General features: G+C 57.4%; 1 protein-coding gene across 1 annotated transcript; it reads right to left on the reverse strand.

Annotated features, from left to right (window-relative positions):
- Nucleotides 1-12,091: 12,091 nt before the first annotated feature.
- Nucleotides 12,092-13,301, reverse strand: LOC139240267 (actin-1-like). Its single transcript, XM_070868751.1, has one exon. It carries the CDS (start codon nucleotides 13,257-13,259, stop codon nucleotides 12,096-12,098), a length of 1,164 nt encoding a protein of 387 aa, XP_070724852.1. The 5' UTR covers nucleotides 13,260-13,301; the 3' UTR covers nucleotides 12,092-12,095.
- Nucleotides 13,302-19,852: the final 6,551 nt, after the last annotated feature.

A 19,852-nucleotide genomic window follows, 5' to 3' on the forward strand; every position in this document is an offset into this window, starting at 1 on the left:
CTGTAACTTCCTCCAAAGGGCCTACACCCCTCCCTATCTCTGTAACATCCCCCAGCCCCTATAACCCTCCCTATCTCTGTAATCTCCTCCAGCCCCTACACTTCTCACTCTCTCTGTAACCACCTTCAGCCCCTACAACCCTCCATATCTCTATCATACTTTCCAGCCCCTACACCGACCTATCTCCGTAACCTCCTCCAGCCCCAACACCCCTCCCTATCTCTGTAACCTCCTCCAGCCCCTACACACCTCCCTATCGCTGCAACCTCCTCCAGCCCCTACACCCCTCCCTTTCTCCGTAACCTCCTCCAGACCCGACACCCCTCCCTATATCTGTAACACCCTCCAGTCCCTCCATCTCCCGATCTCCATAACCTCCTCCAGCCCCTTCACCCTTTCCTATCTCTGCAACCACCTCCCTATCTCTGTAACCTTCTCCAGCCCCTACACCCCTCCCTATCTCTGTAACCTCCTCCATCCCCTGCACCCCTCCCTATCTCTGTAACCTCCTCCAGCTCCTACACCCCTCCCTATCTCTGTAAGCTCCTCCAGCCTCTACACACCTCCCTATCTCTGTATCAACCTTCAGCCCCTACACCCCTCCCTATCTCTGTAACCTCCTCCAGCCCCTACACCCCTCCCTTTCTCTAACATCCTCCAGCCCCACAACCTCTCCCTATCTCTGTAAGCTCCTCCAGCCTCTACACACCTCCCTATCTCTGTATCAACCTTCAGCCCCTACACCCCTCCCTATCTCTGTAACCTCCTCCAGCCCCTACACCCCTCCCTATCTCTGTAACCACCTTCAGCCCCGACACCCCTCCCTATCTCTGTAACCTCATCCAGATCCTACACCCCTCCCTATCTCTGTAACCTCCCCCAGCCCCTATAACCCTCCCTATCTCTGTAACCTCCTCCAGCCCCTACACCCCTCCATATATCTGTTACTTCCTCCAGCCGCTGCACCCCTCGATCTCTGTAACACCCTCCAGCCCCTACACCCCTCTATCCCTGTAACCTCCATGGGTCCCTACTGCCCTCCCTATCTTGTAACCTCCATGGGCCCCTACACCACTCCCTATCTCTGTAACCTCATCCAGACCCTACACCCCTCCCTATCTCTGTAACCTCCTCCAGCCCCGACACCCCTCCCGATCTCTGTAACCTCCTCCAGCCCCTACACCCCTCCCTATCTCTAACACCCTCCAGCCCCTACACCCCTCCCTATCTCTGTAACACACTCCAGCCCCTACAGCCTCCCTATCTCTGTAACCTCCTCCAGCCCCTGCATCCCTCCCTATCTCTGTAACCTCCTCCAGCCCCTGCATCCCTCCCTATCTCTGTAACCTCCTCCAGCCCCGACGCCCCTCCCCATCTCTGTAACACGCTCCAGCCCCGACACCCCTCCCTATCTCTGTAACCTCCTCCAGCCCCACAACCCCTCCCTATCTCTGTATCCTCCTCCAGCCCCTACACCCCTTCCTATCTCTGTAACCTCCTCCAGCCCCTACACCCCTTCCTATCTCTGTAACCTCATCCAGCCCCTAGGCCCCTCCCTAACTCTGTAACCTCCTCCAGCCCCTACACCCCTTCCTATCTCTGTAACCTCCTCCAGCCCCTGCACCTCTCCAGATCTCTGTAACCTCCTCCAGCCCCTACATCCCTCCCTATCTCTGTAACCTCCTCCAGTCCCGACACCCCTCCCTATCTCTGTAACCTCCTCCAGCTTCTACACCCCTCCAGCCCCTACACCGCCCTATCTCCGTAACCTCCTCCAGTCCCGACACCCCTCCCTATCTCTGTAACCTCCTCCAGTCCCTACACCCCTCCCTATCTCTGTAACCTCCTCCAGCCCCTACACCCCTCCCTTTCTCCGTAACCTCCTCCAGACCCGACACCCCTCCCTATATCTGTAACACCCTCCAGTCCCTCCATCTCCCGATCTCCATAACCTCCTCCAGCCCCTTCACCCTTCCCTATCTCTGTAACCACCTTCAGCCCCTACACCCCTCCCTATCTCTGTAACCACCTCCAGCCCCTACTGCCCTCCCTATCTCTGTAACCTCCTCCAGCCCCTACACCCCTCCCTATCTCTGTAACCTCCTCCAGCCCCTACACCCCTCCCTATCTCTGTAACCTCCTCCAGCCCCTACACCCCTCCCTATCTCTGTAACCACCTTCAGCCCCGACACCTCTCCCTATCTCTCTAACCTCATCCAGACCCTACACCCCTCCCTATCTCTGTAACCTCCTCCAGCCCCTATAAATCTCCCTATCTCTGTAACCTCCTCCAGCCCCTACACCCCTCCATATATCTGTTACTTCCTCCAGCCCCTACACCCCTCTATCTCTGTAACCTCCATGGGTCCCTACTGCCCTCCCTATCTTGTAACCTCCATGGGCCCCTACACCACTCCCTATCTCTGTAACCTCATCCAGCCCCGACACCCCTCCCTATATCTGTAACCTCCTCAAGCCCCTAAACTCCTCCCTATCTCTGTAACCAACTCCAGCCCCTACACCCCTTCCGATCTCTGTTTTCTCCTCCAGCCCCTGTACCCCTCCCTATCTCTGTAACCTCCTCCAGCCCCTACGCCCCTCCCTAACTCTGTAACCTCCTCCAGCCCTACACACCTCCTGATCTCTGTATCCTCCTCGTGCCCCTACACTCCTTCCTATCCCTGCAACCTCCTCCAGCCCCTTCACCCTTTCCTATCTCTGCAACCACCTCCCTATCTCTGTAACCTTCTCCAGCCCCTGCACCCCTCCCTATCTCTGTAACCTCCTCCAGCTCCTACACACCTCCCTATCTCTGTATCAACCTTCAGCCCCAACACCCCTCCCTATCTCTGTAACCTCCTCCAGCCCCTACACCCCTCCCTTTCTCGAACATCCTCCAGCCCCACAACCTCTCCCTATCTCTGTAAGCTCCTCCAGCCTCTACACACCTCCCTATCTCTGTATCAATCTTCAGCCCCTACACCCCTCCCTATCTCTGTAACCTCCTCCAGCCCCTACACCCCTCCCTATCTCTGTAACCACCTTCAGCCCCAACACCCCTCCCTATCTCTGTAACCTCATCCAGACCCTACACCCCTCCCTATCTCTGTAACCTCCCCCAGCCCCTATAACCCTCCCTATCTCTGTAACCTCCTCCAGCCCCTACACCCCTCCATATATCTGTTACTTCCTCCAGACCCTGCAACCCTCGATCTCAGTAACTCCCTCCAGCCCCTACACCCCTCTATCCTTGTAACCTCCATGGGTCCCGACTGCCCTCCCTATCTTGTAACCTCCATGGGGCGCTACACCACTCCCTATCTCTGTAACCTCATCCAGACCCTACACCCCTCCCTATCTCTGTAACCTCCTCCAGCCCCGACACCCCTCCCGATCTCTGTAACCTCCTCCAGCCCCTACACCCCTCCCTATCTCTAACACCCTCCAGCCCCTACACCCCTCCCTATCTCTGTAACACCCTCCAGCCCCTACACCCCTCCCTATCTCTGTAACCTCCTCCAGCCCCTGCATCCCTCCCTATCTCTGTAACCTCCTCCAGCCCCTGCATCCCTCCCTATCTCTGTAACACGCTCCAGCCCCAACACCCCTCCCTATCTCTGTAACCTTCTCCAGCCCCACAACCCCTCCCTATCTCTGTAACCTCCTCCAGCCCTTACACCCCTTCCTATCTCTGTAACCTCCTCCAGCCCCTACACCCCTTCCTATCTCTGTAACCTCATCCAGCCCCTAGGCCCCTCCCTAACTCTGTAACCTCCTCCAGCCCCTACACCCCTTCCTATCTCTGTAACCTCCTCCAGCCCCTGCACCTCTCCAGATCTCTGTAACCTCCTCCAGCCCCTACATCCCTCCCTATCTCTGTAACCTCCTCTAGACCCTGCACCCCTCCCTATCTCTGTAACCTCCTCCAGCTTCTACACCCCTCCAGCCCCTACACCGACCTATCTCCGTAACCTCCTCCAGTCCCGACACCCCTCCCTATCTCTGTAACCTCCTCCAGTCCCTACACCCCTCCCTATCTCTGTAACCTCCTCCAGCCCCTACACCCCTCCCTTTCTCCGTAACCTCCTCCAGACCCGACACCCCTCCCTATATCTGTAACACCCTCCAGTCCCTCCATCTCCCGATCTCCATAACCTCCTCCAGCCCCTTCACCCTTCCCTATCTCTGTAACCACCTTCAGCCCCTACACCCCTCCCTATCTCTGTAACCACCTCCAGCCCCTACTGCCCTCCCTATCTCTGTAACCTCCTCCAGCCCCTACACCCCTCCCTATCTCTGTAACCTCCTCCAGCCCCTACACCCCTCACTTTCTCGAACATCCTCCAACCCCACAACCTCTCCCTATCTCTGTAACCTCCTCCAGCCTCTACACACCTCCCTATCTCTGTATCAACCTTCAGCCCCTACTCCCCTCCCTATCTCTGTAACCTCCTCCAGCCCCTACACCCCTCCCTATCTCTGTAACCACCTTCAGCCCCGACACCTCTCCCTATCTCTGTAACCTCCTCCAGCCCCTATAAATCTCCCTATCTCTGTAACCTCCTCCAGCCCCTACACCCCTCCATATATCTGTTACTTCCTCCAGCCCCTACACCCCTCTATCTCTGTAACCTCCATGGGTCCCTACTGCCCTCCCTATCTTGTAACCTCCATGGGCCCCTACACCACTCCCTATCTCTGTAACCTCATCCAGCCCCGACACCCCTCCCTATATCTGTAACCTCCTCAAGCCCCTAAACTCCTCCCTATCTCTGTATCCTCCTCGTGCCCCTACACTCCTTCCTATCCCTGCAACCTCCTCCAGCCCCGACACCCCTCCCTATCTCTGCAACACCCTCCAGTCCCTACACCTCCCTATCTCTGTAACTTCCTCCAGCCTCTACACCCCTCCCTATCTCTGGAACCTCCTCTAGCTCCTACACCCCTCCCTATCTCTGTAACACCCTCCAGCCCCTACACCCCTCCCTATCTCTGTAACCTCCTCCAGCCCCTACACCCCTCCCTATCTCTGTAACCTCCTCCAGCCCCAACACCCCTCCCTATCTCTGTAACCTCCTCCAGCCCCGACACCCCTCCTGATCTCTGTAACCTCCTCCATCCCCTACACCCCTCCCTATCTCTGCAACACCCTCCAGCCCCTACACCCCTCCCTATCTCTGTAACACCCTCCAGCCCCTACACCCCTCCCTATCTCTGTAACCTCCTCCAGCCCCTGCACCCCTCCCTATCTCTGTAACCTCCTCCAGCTCCGACACCCCTCCCCATCTCTGTAACACGCTTCAGCCCTGACACCCCTCCCTATCTCTGTAACTTCCACCAGCCCCTATACCCCGCCCTATCTCTGTAACCTCCTCCAGCCTCACAATCCCTTCCTATCTCTGTAACCTCCTCCAGCCCCTACACTCCTTCCTATCTCTGTAACCTCCTCCAGCCCCTACACCCCTTCCTATCTCTGTAACCTCATCCAGCCCCTAGGCCCCTCCCTAACTCTGTAACCTCCTCCAGCCCCGACACCCCTTCCTATCTCTGTAACCTCCTCCAGCCCCTAGGCCCCTCCCTAACTCTGTAACCTCCTCCAGCCCATACACTCCTCCCTATCTCTGCAATCTCCTCCAGCCCCTACACCCCTCCCTATCTCTGGAACCTCCTCCAGCCCCTGCCCCTCTCTATATCTCTGTAACCTCCTCCAGCCCTACATCCCTCCTGATCTCTGTAACCTCCTCGTGTTCCTATACCTCTCCCTATCCCTGCAACCTCCTCCAGCCCCTACACCCCTCCCTATCTCTGCAACACCCTCCAGTCCCTACACCTCCCGACCTCCGTAACCTCCTCCAGCCCCTACATCCCTCCCTATCTCTGTAACTTCCTCCAGCCTCTACACCCGTCCCTGACTCTCTAACCCGCTCCAGCCCCTACACCCCTCCCGATCTCTGTAACCTCCTCCAGCCTTTACACCCCTCCCTATCTCTGTAACCTCCTCCAGCCCCTACACCCCTCCCTATCCCTGTAACCTCCTCCAGCCCCTACACCCCTCCCTATCTCTGTAACCTCCTCCAGCCCCGACACCCCTCCCGATCTCTGTAACCTCCTCCAGCCCCTACACCCCTCCCTATCTCTGTAACATCCTCCACCAGGGCCTACACCCCTCCCTATCTCTGTAACCTTCTCCAGCCCCTACACCCCTCCCTATCTCTGTAACCTCCTCCAGCCCCTGCACCCCTCCCTATCTCTGTAACCTCCTCCAGCTCCTACACCCCTCCCTATCTCTGTAACACCCTCCAGCCCCTACACCCCTACCTATCTCTGTAAGCTCCTCCAGCCTCTACACACCTCCCTATCTCTGTATCAACCTTCAGCCCCTACACCCCTCCCTATCTCTGTAACCTCCTCCAGCCCCTACACCCCTCCCTATCTCTGTAACCACCTTCAGCCCCGACACCCCTCCCTATCTCTGTAACCTCATCCAGAGCCTACACCCCTCCCTATCTCTGTAACCTCCCCCAGCCCCTACACCCCTCCCTTTCTCTAACATCCTCCAGCCCCACAACCTCTCCCTATCTCTGTAAGCTCCTCCAGCCTCTACACACCTCCCTATCTCTGTAACCACCTTCAGCCCCGACACCCCTCCCTATCTCTGTAACCTCATCCAGAGCCTACACCCCTCCCTATCTCTGTAACCTCCCCCAGCCCCTACACCCCTCCCTTTCTCTAACATCCTCCAGCCCCACAACCTCTCCCTATCTCTGTAAGCTCCTCCAGCCTCTACACACCTCCCTATCTCTGTAACCACCTTCAGCCCCGACACCCCTCCCTATCTCTGTAACCTCATCCAGACCCTACACCCCTCCCTATCTCTGTAACCTCCCCCAGCCCCTATAACCCTCCCTATCTCTGTAACCTCCTGCAGCCCCTACACCCCTCCATATATCTGTTACTTCCTCCAGACCCTGCACCCCTCGATCTCTGTAACACCCTCCAGCCCCTACACCCCTCTATCCCTGTAACCTCCATGGGTCCCTACTGCCCTCCCTATCTTGTAACCTCCATGGGCCCCTACACCACTCCCTATCTCTGTAACCTCATCCAGCCCCTACACCCCTCCCTATATCTGTAACCTCCTCAAGCCCCTAAACCCCTCCCTAACTCTGTAACCTCCTCCAGCCCTACACCCCTCCTGATCTCTGTATCCTCCTCGTGCCCCTACACTCCTTCCTATCCCTGCAACCTCCTCCAGCCCCGACACCCCTCCTTATCTCTGCAACACCCTCCAGTCCCTACACCTCCCTATCTCTGTAACTTCCTCCAGCCTCTACACCCCTCCCTATCTCTGGAACCTCCTCCAGCTCCTACACCCCTCCCTATCTCTGTAACACCCTCCAGCCCCTACATCCCTCCCTATCTCTGTAACCTCCTCCAGCCCCGACACCCCTCCCGATCTCTGTAACCTCCTCCAGCCCCTACACCCCTCCCTATCTCTGTAACCTCCTCCAGCCCCAACACCCCTCCCTATCTCTGTAACCTCCTCCAGCCCCGACACCCCTCCTGATCTCTGTAACCTCCTCCATCCCCTACACCCCTCCCTATCTCTGTAACACACTCCAGCCCCTACACCCTTCCCTATCTCTGTAACACCCTCCAGCCCCTACACCCCTCCCTATCTCTGTAACACCCTCCAGCCCCTACACCCCTCCCTATCTCTGTAACCTCCTCCAGCCCCTGCACCCCTCCCTATCTCTGTAACCTCCTCCAGCTCCGACACCCCTCCCCATCTCTGTAACACGCTCCAGCCCTGACACCCCTCCCTATCTCTGTAACTTCCACCAGCCCCTATACCCCGCCCTATCTCTGTAACCTCCTCCAGCCCCACAATCCCTCCCTATCTCTGTAACCTCCTCCAGCCCCTACACTCCTTCCTATCTCTGTAACCTCCTCCAGCCCCTACACCCCTTCCTATCTCTGTAACCTCATCCAGCCCCTAGGCCCCTCCCTAACTCTGTAACCTCCTCCAGCCCCGACACCCCTTCCTATCTCTGTAACCTCCTCCAGCCCCGAGGCCCCTCCCTAACTCTGTAACCTCCTCCAGCCCCTACACTCCTCCCTATCTCTGCAATCTCCTCCAGCCCCTACACCCCTCCCTATCTCTGTAACCTCCTCCAGCCCTTGCCCCTCTCCATATCTCTGTAACCTCCTCCAGCCCTACACCCCTCCTGATCTCTGTAACCTCCTCGTGCTCCTATACCTCTCCCTATCCCTGCAACCTCCTCCAGCCCCTACACCCCTCCCTATCTCTGCAACACCCTCCAGTCCCTACACCTCCCGACCTCCGTAACCTCCTCCAGCCCCTACATCCCTCCCTATCTCTGTAACTTCCTCCAGCCTCTACACCCCTCCCTGACTCTCTAACCCGCTCCAGCCCCTACACCCCTCCCGATCTCTGTAACCTCCTCCAGCCTTTACACCCCTCCCGATCTCTGTAACCTCCTCCAGCCCCTACACCACTCCCTATCTCTGGAACCTCCTCCAGCTCCTACACCCCTCCCTATCACTGTAACCTCCTCCAGCCCCTACACCTCTCCCTATCTCTGTAACCTCCTCCAGCCCCTACTCCCCTCACTAGCTTGTCACCTCCATGGGCACCTACACCACTCCCTATCTCTGTAACCTCATCCAGCCCCTACACCCCTCCCTATATCTGTAACCTCCTCAAGCCCCTAAACCCCTCCCTATCACTGTAACTTCCTTCAGCCCCTACACCCCTCCATATCTCTGTAACCTCCTCCAGCCCCGACACCTCTCCCTATCTCTGTAACCTCCTCAAGCCCCGACAGCCCTCCTTATTTCAGTAACCTCCTCCAGCCCCTACACCCCTCCCTATCTCTGTAACCACCTTCAGCCCCGACACCTCTCCCTATCTCTATAACCTCCTCCAGCCGCTGCACCCCTCCCTAGCTCTGTAACCTCCTCCAGCCCGTACACCCCTCCCTATCTCTGTAACCTCCTCCAGCCGCTACACCCCTCCCTTTCTCTGTCACATCCTCCAGCCCCACAATCCCTCCCTATCTCCCACACACAGCAATGTGATAATGACCCAGATCATCTGTTTTAGTGATGTTGGTTGAGAGATAAATATTGGGCCCAGGACACCGGGGAGAACTCCTTCCTGCTCTTCTTCCAATAGTAGCCCCGGGATCTTTTACATCCACCCGAGAGGGCAGACGGGGCCTCGGTTTAATGTCTCATCCGAAAGATGGCCCCTCCGACAGTGCGGCTCTCCCTCAGTACTGCCCCTCCGACAGTGCGGCGCTCCCTCAGTACTGCCCCTCCGACAGTGCGGCGCTCCCTCAGTACTGCCCCTCCGACAGTGCGGCGCTCCCTCAGTACTACCCCTCCGACAGTGCGGCGCTCCCTCAGTACTGCTCCTCCGACAGTGCGGCACTCCCTCAGTACTGTCCCTCCGACAGTGCGGCACTCCCTCAGTACTGCCCCTCCGACAGTGCGGCGCTCCCTCAGTACTGCCCCTCCGACAGTGCAGCAGTCCCTCAGTACTGCCACTCCGACAGTGCGGCGCTCCCTCAGAACCGCCCTTCCGACAGTGCGGCGTTCCCTCAGTACTGCCCCTCCGACAGTGCGGCGCTCCCTCAGTACTGCCCCTCCGACAGTGCGGCGCTCTCTCAGCAACGTCCCTCCGAAAGTGCGGTGCTCCCTCAGTACTGCCCCTCCGACAGTGCGGCGCTCCCTCAATACCGTCCCTCCGAAAGTGCGGTGCTCCCTCAGTACTGCCCCTCCGACAGTGCGGTGCTCCCTCAGCAACGTCCCTCCGAAAGTGCGTCGCTCGCTCAGTTCTGCCCCTCCGACAGTTCAGTGCTCCCTCGGTACCGCCCCTCCGACAATGCAGCGGTCCCTCAGTACGACATTGGAGTGTTAGCCTCGAGTGAAATGCTCAAGCTCCTGGAGTGGGGCTTGAACCCACAATTGGGAGGCAGTTGGTTGAGGAAGGAGTTTTGCCCGGAACACCAGCAACATCCTGTTCTCCAAGGAATAGGATCTTTTACATCCACCGCATCAGGAGAGGGGTGTGGAGCAGTGAGAGGGCTCAGTGAAACACCAAGTCCCCCTCCCCAGGGCTCAGTCCCACACCGGGCCCCCCTCCCCCTCCCCAGGGCTCAGTCCCATACCGGGCCCCCCTCCCCCTCCCCGGGGCTCAGTCCCACACCGGGCCCCCCTCCCCCTCCCCAGGGCTCAGTCCCACACCGGGCCCCCCTCCCCCTCCCCAGGGCTCAGTCCCACACCGGGCCCCCCTCCCCCTCCCCGGGGCTCAGACCCACACCGGGCCCCCCTCCCTGGGGCTCAGTCCCACACCGGGCCCCCCTCCCTGGGGCTCAGTCCCACACCGGGCCCCCCTCCCCCTCCCCGGGGCTCAGTCCCACACCGGGCCCCCCTCCCCCTCCCCCTCCCCGGGGCTCAGTCCCACACCGGGCCCCCCTCCCCCTCCCTGGGGCTCAGTCCCACACCGGGCCCCCCTCCCCCTCCCTGGGGCTCAGTCCCACACCGGGCCCCCCTCCCCCTCCCCGGGGCTCAGTCCCACACCGGGCCCCCCTCCCCCTCCCCGGGGCTCAGTCCCACACCGGGCCCCCCTCCCCCTCCCCGGGGCTCAGTCCCACACCGGGCCCCTCTCCCCCTCCCCGGCGCTCAGTCCCACACCGAGTGAGACCACTGGGGCAATGCGAGCCATGATTCGAAGGGAAGGGGCCCCTGGTGACATTTGGATCACTCCTCACTTTCGTAGAAATAAAAAATCGGAGCAGGAGTCGGCCATTCGGCCCCTCGAGTCTGCACCATTCAATATGATCCCGGCTGATCCTCGATCCTCACACCATATTCCCACTTTCTCTCCAGACCCCTTGATGTCTTTTGTGTCTCGAAATCTATCGATCTCCCTCTTAAATATATTCAGTGACTTGGCCTCCACAGCCTTCTGTGGTCGAGAATTCCACAGGTTCACCTCCCTCTGAGTGAGAACATTTCTCCTCATCTCAGTCCTAAATTTCCTAGCCCGTATCCTGAGACTGTGACCCCTTGTTCTAGACTTCCCAGCCGCGGGGAAAACATCCTCCCCGCATCCAGTCTGTCCAACCCCGTCACAATTTTATACATTTCAATGAGATCCCCTCTCATTCTTCTAAACTCCAGTGAATACAGGCCCAGTCGACCCAATCTCTCCTCATACGACAGTCCTGCCATCCCAGGAATCAGTCTGGTGAACCTTCACTGCACTCCCTCTATGGCAAGTATATCCTTCCTTAGGTAAGGAGACCCAAACTGCACACAATACTCCAGGTGCGGTCTCACCAAGGCCCTGTATAACTGGAGTAAGGCATCCTTGCTCCTGTACACAAATCCTCTGGCAATGTAGGCCAACGTACCCCATTTGCCCCTAACTGCTTGCTGCACCATGTTTGTTTTCAATGACTGGTGTACAAGGACACCCAGGTCCCTCTGTACATCCACACTTCCCAAGCCGTCACCATTTAAATAATACTTTGTCCTCATGTTTTTCCCACCAAAGTAGATAACTTCACATTTATCCACGTTATACTGCATCTGCCATGTGTTTGCCCATTCACATAGAAACATAGAGAATAGGTGCAGGAGTAGGCCATTCGGCCCTTCGAGCCTGCACCACCATTCAATAAGATCATGGCTGATCATTCACCTCAGTCCCCCATTCCTGCTTTCTCTCCATACCCCTTGATCCCTTTAGCCATAAGGACCACATCGAACTCCCTTTTGAATCTGACGAACGAACTGGCCTCAACAACTTTCTGTGGCAGAGAATTCCACAGGTTCACTCCGTCGACCCGCTGAGTCTTGACATCCTCGTCCCGACTCACAACCCCAGCCAGTTTTGGGTCGTCGGCAAGTGTGGAAGCATGACGGTTTGGTTCCCTGCCGTCCCGTGCAATGAGGGGCCAGCGAGACCAGGGTGGGAGTTTTTAATTCTGTTTATTTATCAGAATGTCAGCACTCGCTGGCCATACACACTGGCGTGTGCACGCACACGTTCCGCCAATCGCTCAGAAACACTTGCGATGGACAATCGCCGGACCCTTCTCGTCGTAGTCCTTGCGACACACCCACATGGACTGGAAGGTGTTGAGGCTGGCCGTGATGGAGCCCCCAATCCACACCGAGAACTTGCGCTGGGGCGAGGCGTAGACGTTGAGCTTGAAGCGGCTGGGCACCAGCTCGCCCATCTCCTTCTGGATGCGCTCGGCGAAGCCAGGGAACATGGAGGAGCCGCCCGACAGCACGATGTTGTTGAACAGTTCGGGCCGGTGCTTGGCCTTGCACTTCTTCAGGCTCTTCATGGCCAGCACGTGGAGGCCGGGGTCAGTCAGCCCCACCGCCTCGGGCTTGAACAGAGACTCGGGGCAGCGGAAGCACTGGTTGCCGATGGTGATGATGTGACCGTCAGGCAGCTTGTAGTCGGTCAGGTAGTCGCTCTCGTTGGCCACCATCTCCTTGTTGAAGTCCTGCGCCACGTAGCAGCAGGTCTCCTTGATGTTGTGCACGATGTGCATCTCCTCGGGGCTGAAGGTGTTGCCGCAGTCCTCCAGCAGCTTGGCCATGTACTCGCTCAGCCTGCCCCCAGCCAGGTCCAGGCGGTAGGTGGCATGGGGCAATGTGTAGCCGTTGTAGATGGGCGCCGTGCAGGAGACCCCCAGGCCCGACTCGATGATCAGGCCGTTGATCCTCCCGGTGGAGTACAGCGACAGCACGCTCTGGTGGGCCACGTACATGGCCGGCACCCCGAAGTTCTCGAACAGCAGCTCGGCCGACTTCTCCCGGTTGGTGGTGGGCGACAGCGGGCTGTCGGAGAGCAGCACCGCCTGATCCTCAGGGGCCACCCGCAGCTCATGGTAGAAGACGTGGTGCATGAGCATCTCCAGAGCGTCCCAGTCTGTCACGATGCCTTTGGTGACCACCTGGGTCTTGGTGATCCACGGGTCACTGGGGATGGCGCTGCCGATGTAGTAGTCGGGCCCCTTGCGCGGGTCGTTGCCCGTCTGGTTGGGGATGCCCACCAGGGAGTGGACCACCACGCTGGGCTTGTCGTCGCCGGCAAAGCCAGCCTTGGTATAGCCGGTGCCGTTGTCCATCACCACGGCCGCCGTCTCGGTGAAGTCTTCTGTGCAGGCGGGGGGCCCCTGGGGGGCAGTGGGGGAGGATTTGCTCATTCTCACAGCGAGGGCACGGACTGAGGGGGTCCGGGGGTGGGCTTCTTGGGTCTGCTCTGAGCAACACGATCAGCACGCTTTTCTTCCTGTTTGCAGCCTCCCTCTCTCTCTCCCTCGAGTGTCACCGTCTGTATGGGCCCACACCTCCACCTGCCCCTCTACACTGGGCCTGTCGCCGGGGGCAACGGCGCTGATCTCACAATGTCCCCTTGTTGCCTCTGACCTCTGACCTCCCCCCCCCACACACAGGAAGCCAGGTTACAGACAACAGGTGATGTCACTGAGAGAGGGAGGAGGGCCGTCAGCGGGAGGCCCCTCCCTCACCCTGAACCCCCTCACTAAGCCCCCCCACGCATCCCACACCCTCTTCCCCCAACCTCCCCCACCCTGAACCCCCTCACTCAGCCCCTACACTCCTCCCTATCTCTGTAACCTCCTCTTGCCCCTACATCCCTCCCTATCTCTGTAACCTCCTCCAGCCCCTACACCCCTCCCTATCTCTGTAACTTCGAGCCCTACACCCCTCCCTATCTCTGTAACTTCGAGCCCTACACCACTCCCTATCTCTGTAACCTCCTCCAGCCCTACACCCCTCCCTAGCTCTGTAACCTCTTCCAGCCCCTACACCCCTCCCTATCTCTGTAACCTCCTCCAGCCCCTACACCCCTCCCTATCTCTGTAACCTCCTCCAAACCCGTACACCCCTCCCTGTGTCAGTAACCTCCTCCAGCCCCTACACCCCTCTCTATCTCTGTAACCTCCTCTTGCCCCTACATCCCTCCCTATCTCTATAACCTCCTCCAGCCCCTACACCCCTCCCCATCTCTGTAACCTCCTCCAGCCCCTACACCCCTCCCTATCTCTGCAACCTGCTCCAGCCCCTACACCCCTCTCTGTCTCTGTAACTATTGTGTTCCTAACACAGATGAGACTGCACACAGGGAGGTTAAAGTAACAGTGACCTCGGTCTTTATTAAGACACTCCAGAGTGAGGAACACTTAGGGGCCGGCTTATATACAGTGCTCCCAAGGGATGCTGGGATCCCTTGGGACTTCAGGGGATGAGCTCCCTGGTGGCGGAACATGGGAGTGCATGCTTTACAGATACACAACATCACTCCCCCGCACCCACAACGTCAAAGTGAAAACTATTTACAAGGTGAGGCGGTCGGGAGCCTTTCTTTCCCTGGTGGACCACCTCGGTACAAATGTCTGTTCTGGTGTGTTGGCTGTGCCCTCGCTGGGCTGGCGTGTTGTTGGCCCTGCAGGGCTGCTGGGTGAGCCTGGCCTTGCTGGGCTGTTGGGCGTGATGGGTTCGATTTTCTGGTCCGGGGTGGTGTCGTTGATCCTTTGGGTGTGTGTTGTGGGCTGGAAAAAGGTGGTGTGTGCTGTGGGTTGTTCAGGGCAGTCTGTGAACCGCAGCCTCGTTTGGTCCAGGTGCTTTCTGCAAAGTTGTCCATTGTCTAGTTTGACTACAAACATCCTATTCCCTTCTTTAGCTATCACCGTGCCCGCGATCCACTTGGTCCATAGTTTATCACATACACAGGGTCATTCAGATCAATTTCCCGTGACACAGTGGCGCGACCATCGTTTACATTTTGTTGCTGCCGCCTGCTCTCTACCTGATCATGCAGGTTGGGGTGAACCAGCGAGAGTCTGGTTTTAAGTGTCCTTTTCATGAGTAGCTCAGCCGGGGACACCCCTGTGAGCGAGTGGGGTCTCGTGCGGTAGCTGAGCAGTACTAGGGACAGGCGGGTTTGGAGTGAGCCTTCTGTGACTTGTTTGAGGCTCTGTTTGATGGTTTGTACTGCCCGCTCTGCCTGCCCATTGCAGGCTGGTTTAAACAGGGCCGAGGTGACATGTTTGATCCCATTGCGGGTCATGAATTCTTTAAATTCGGCACTGGTGAAACATGGCCCGTTGTCACTGACCAGTATGTCAGGCAGGCCGTGGGTGGCAAACATGGCCCTCAGGCTTTCAATGGTGGCGGTGGCGGTGCTTCCCGACATTATTTCACATTCAATCCATTTTGAAAAAGCATCCACCACCACCAGGAACATTTTACCGAGAAACGGGCCCGCATAGTCGACATGGATCCTCGACCATGGTCTGGAGGGCCAGGACCACAAACTTAGTGGTGTCTCTCTGGGCGCGTTGCTCAACTGAGCACACATGCTGCATTGCCGTACACAGGACTCTAAGTCAGAGTCGATACCGGGCCACCACACGTGGGATCTGGCTATCGCTTTCATCATTACTATACCCTGGTGTGTGCTGTGGAGATCCGAGATGAACGTCTCCCTGCCCTTTTTGGGTAGCACTATGCGGTTACCCCACAACAGGCAGTCTGCCTGAATGGACAGCTCATCCTTTCGCTGCTGGAACGACTTGATTAGCTGGCCCAGCTCCCATGCAGTACACAGTTTTTTACTAGGGACAGCAGAGGATCTTGACTGGTCCAAGTCCTAATCTGGCGAGCCGTGACAGGTGATTTATCATTTTCAAACACTTCCATGACCATCAACAAGTCTGCGGACTGCGCCACCATCAACAAGTTTGCAGGCTGCGCCATTTCCACCCCCGTGGTGGGCAATGGTAGCCGACTGAGAGCATCCGCACAGTTCTCGGTGCCTGGCCTGTGGCGGATGATATAGTTATACGCTGATAGCGCGAGTGCCCACCTTTGTATGCGGACTGAGGCATTAGTATTTATCCCCTTGTTTTCAGCGAACAGGGATATGAGGGGCTTGTGATCGGTTTCCAGCTCAAATTTGAGGCCAAACAGGTACTGATGCATTTTCTTTACCCCGAACACACACACTAATGGCTCTTTCTCAATCATGCTGTAGGCCCTCTCGGCCTTAGATAAGCTCATTGGGGGTGCCCCATTGTTCCACAGCTCTTTGAAGTGGCATGAATAGGCTGAATGGAAGCCTCCACAACGCCAACAAGGTGTGAATTGCCTTGCATTCATCCTTTGTTGGGGACTCTGAGTCATCTGGGTCACCTGAGGCCTGCTGGCACTTGCAGACTCGTGGTTTCTGCCCTGTACATTTCTGCTCGCAAACACAGTTCCAGTTAATTTATGAACATTGCTAGCACTTGTGTGCTGAGAGATTTGTTTGGTGTTATTACTGGTGGACATAAACGCCTGTGCTATCGCAATGGCCTTACTGAGGGTCGATGTCTCTACAGTCAAAAATTTTCGTAGGATGGTCTCGTGGCCAATGCCCAGTAAAAAAAGTCTCTGAGCATCTGCTCCAGGTAACCATCAAACTCACATTGTCCTGCAAGTCACCTTAGCTCGGCGACGTAGCTCGCCACTTCCTGACCTTCAGATCGCTGGCACGTGTAGAACCGATACCTCGCCATCAGCACGCTCTCCCTCGGGTTAAGATGCTCCCGAACCAGTGTACACAGCTCCTCATACGACTTATCTGTGGGTTTCACCGGAACCAGAAGATTCTTCATGAGGCTGTAGGTCGGTGCCCCGCAGACAGTGAGGAGGACCGCTCTCCTTTTTGCAGCACTTCCTTCTCCGTCCAGCTCGTTGGCTTCAAAGTAATGGTCCAGCCGTTCGACATAGGCTTCCCAGTCCCCACCCTCCAAGAACTTCTCCAGGATGCCCACAGTTTGCTGCATCTTTGCGTTGGATTCGTATTCTCGTCGCCAGTTGTTGTGTTCCTGCTGGGATCCCTTGGGACTTCAGGGGATGAGCTCCCTGGTGGCGGAACATGGGAGTGCATGCTTTACAGATACACAACAGTAACCTCCTCCAGCCCTACACCCCTCCCTTTCTCTGTAACCTCCTCCAGCCCCTACACCCCTCCCTATCTCTGTAACCTCCAGCCCCTACACCCCTACCTATCTCTGTAACGCCTTCCAGCCTATACACCCCTCCCTTACTCTGTAACCTCCTACAGCACTCCCTATCTCTGTAACCTCCTCCAGCTCTACAACCCTCCCGTTCTCAGTAACCTCCTCCAGCCCCTACATCCCTCCCTATCTCTGTAACCTCCTCCAGCTCTACAACCCTCCCGTTCTCAGTAACCTCCTCGAGCCCCTACACCCCTCCCTATCTCTGTAACCTCCTCCAGCCCTACACCCTTCCCAATCTCTGTAACCTCCTCCAACCCTACACCCCTCCCTTTCTCTGTAACCTCCTCCAGCCCTACACACTTCCCAATCTCTGTAACCTCCTCCAGCCCCGACAACCTTCCCAATCTCTAATCTCCTCCAGCCCCTACGCCCCTCCCTATCTCTGTAATGCCCTCCAGCCTATACACCCCTCCCTTACTCTGTAACCTCCTACAGCACTCCCTATCTCTGTAACCTCCTCCAGCTCTACAACCCTCCCGTTCTCAGTAACCTCCTCCAGCCCCTACATCCCTCCCTATCTCTGTAACCCCCTCCAGCCCCTGCACACCTCCCTATCTCTGTAACCTCCTCCAACCCCTGCATCCCTCCCTATCTCTGTAACCTCCTCCAGCCCCTACACACCTCCCTATCTCTGTAAACTCCTCCAACCCCTACATCCCTCCCTATCTCTGTAACCTCCTCCAGCCTCACAACCTCCCGAGATCTATGCGCTCCTCCAATTCTGCCCTCTTGACCATCCCCTGATTTCCATCACTCCACTATCGGTGGCCGTGCCTTCAGCTGCCTGGGCCCCAAGCTCTGGAACACCCTAAACCTCTCCACCTCTCTCTCCTCGTTTAAGACACTCCTTAAAACCGACCTCTTCGCCCAAGTTTTTGGTCAGCTGCCCTAATAGCTCTTTATTTTTCGAAATTTGCCGATGTCACAGAAGTTGAAGTGAGGCAAAGAATGAGGAAGATGGGAATTGGCTGTTGGAATGACAGGTGAAATTCGACGCTGATAAATGTGAGTTTATACATTTTGGAAGGAAGAACGAGGTGAGACCGTACACACTAAATGGTACAATTTTAACGGGAGTGCCAGAACAGAGAGACCTGGGGCTAGACCTGTTGTGTATGGAGAAAAAGTCAGACTGAACACTGTGAGCTTAAGTGTGACCTTAGTCTTTTATTGCAGGTCTCCAGCGTGTCTCTCCAACCTGTGAGGCCTCCTTAAATACCAGTGCACCGAGTCCCACTCACCCATCACCCCGTGTGCTCACTGTCCCCGTGTCCGAACTCACACCCAGTCCCACATCACCCCCCTGTGCTCACTGCTCCGTGTCCTAACTCGCACCGAGTCCCGCTCACCCATCACCCGCTGTGCTCGCTGCCCCGTGTCCGAACTCACACCCAGTCCCGCTCACCCATCACCCCCTGTGCTCGCTGCCCCGTGTCCTAACTCGCACCGAGTCCCACTCACCCATCACCCCCTGTGCTCACTGACCTACATTGGCTCCCGGTTAAGCAGCGCCTCGATTTCAAAATTCTCATCCTGGTTTACAAATCCTTCCATGGCCCTCGCCCCCTCCCTATCTCTGTAACCTCCTCCAGCCCCACAACACCCCCCGAGATGTCTCCTCTAATTCTGCCCTCTTGAGCATCCCTGATAATAGGCCCAAGTTTAAGGCCGCGTCTCGAACGGTGTAGCCCGGACCTGGACACCCGTTTTTCGTGCCACAAAGTGCGCCTAAAAAAAACTCACCTATTCTCCGGCTCCCTGCAGGTCCTCGGGAGCTGGGCGCGGCGCAGCACGAGCTGTGGGGGGCGGAGCCAGGTCCCTGCGCTGAAAACAGTGCCGGGACCTCTGCACATGCGCGCTACAGTGGGTGCGCATGTGCAGTCGCTCCAGGCGCCCAAACTGTGTGGGAGGGGCCCGAAGCACGCAGCCCTTAGCCCTGGCCCAATGGCCTCACTGGGGCTGTGTGCATAAGGCTGCCTCCCACCCGACCCGACCCGACCCGACCCGACCCCCGCTCCCCCGGACCCGACCCCCTCTCCCCCTCTCCCCCTCTCCCCCCCCCTCTCCCCCTCTCCTCCCCCCCTGTCCTCCCCCTCCCCCCTCCCTCCCCCCCCTGTCCTCCCCCTCCCTCCCCTCCTGTCCTCCCCTCCCCCCCCCTCCCCTCCCTCCCCCCTGTCCTCCCCTCCCCCCCCCTCTCCCCCTCCCCTCCCCTCCTCCTCTCCCCCTCTCCCCCTCCCTCCCCCCCCCCCCACCTCCCCCCCTCCCCCTCCCTCTCCCCCCCCACCTCCCCCCCCTCCCCTCACTGTCAGAAACACACAGAGACAGACAGAGAGATAGAGACACTGACAGAGACACACTGGGGGGGGGGGGGGGGGGGTGTCCCAGCACGCTGTTGGAGGACTCCCGGTGCTGCAGTTGGTAAGTAGAAAATGTTTTATTTATTGATTTTTTTAAAAATTTAAATTTTATATTAATTTTTTTGGATTGATTTATTGGTTGATTTATTGATGTTTTTATCATTTATTATTGATGATGGCTCTTTATTTGTAAAACTGAAGTGTTTAATGTTTGTAACCTTCCCTTTAAACCCCCCCCATTCCCTACGCCTGATTTTCTAAAGTGTAGACAAGGTTTTTCTGAACGTACAAAAATCTTCACATACTCCATTCTAAGTTAGTTTGGAGTAAGTTTTCACTGCCTAAACTTTCAAA

This window comes from Pristiophorus japonicus, chromosome 30 (genome assembly GCF_044704955.1).
Source record: "Pristiophorus japonicus isolate sPriJap1 chromosome 30, sPriJap1.hap1, whole genome shotgun sequence".
NCBI classification, from domain to species: Eukaryota; Metazoa; Chordata; class Chondrichthyes; family Pristiophoridae; genus Pristiophorus; species Pristiophorus japonicus.

What these genes read in the sequence shown, in the direction of transcription:
- LOC139240267 (XM_070868751.1), bottom strand. Translation starts at nt 13,259, where the DNA reads ATGAGCAAATCCTCCCCCACTGCCCCCCAGGGGCCCCCCGCCTGCACA.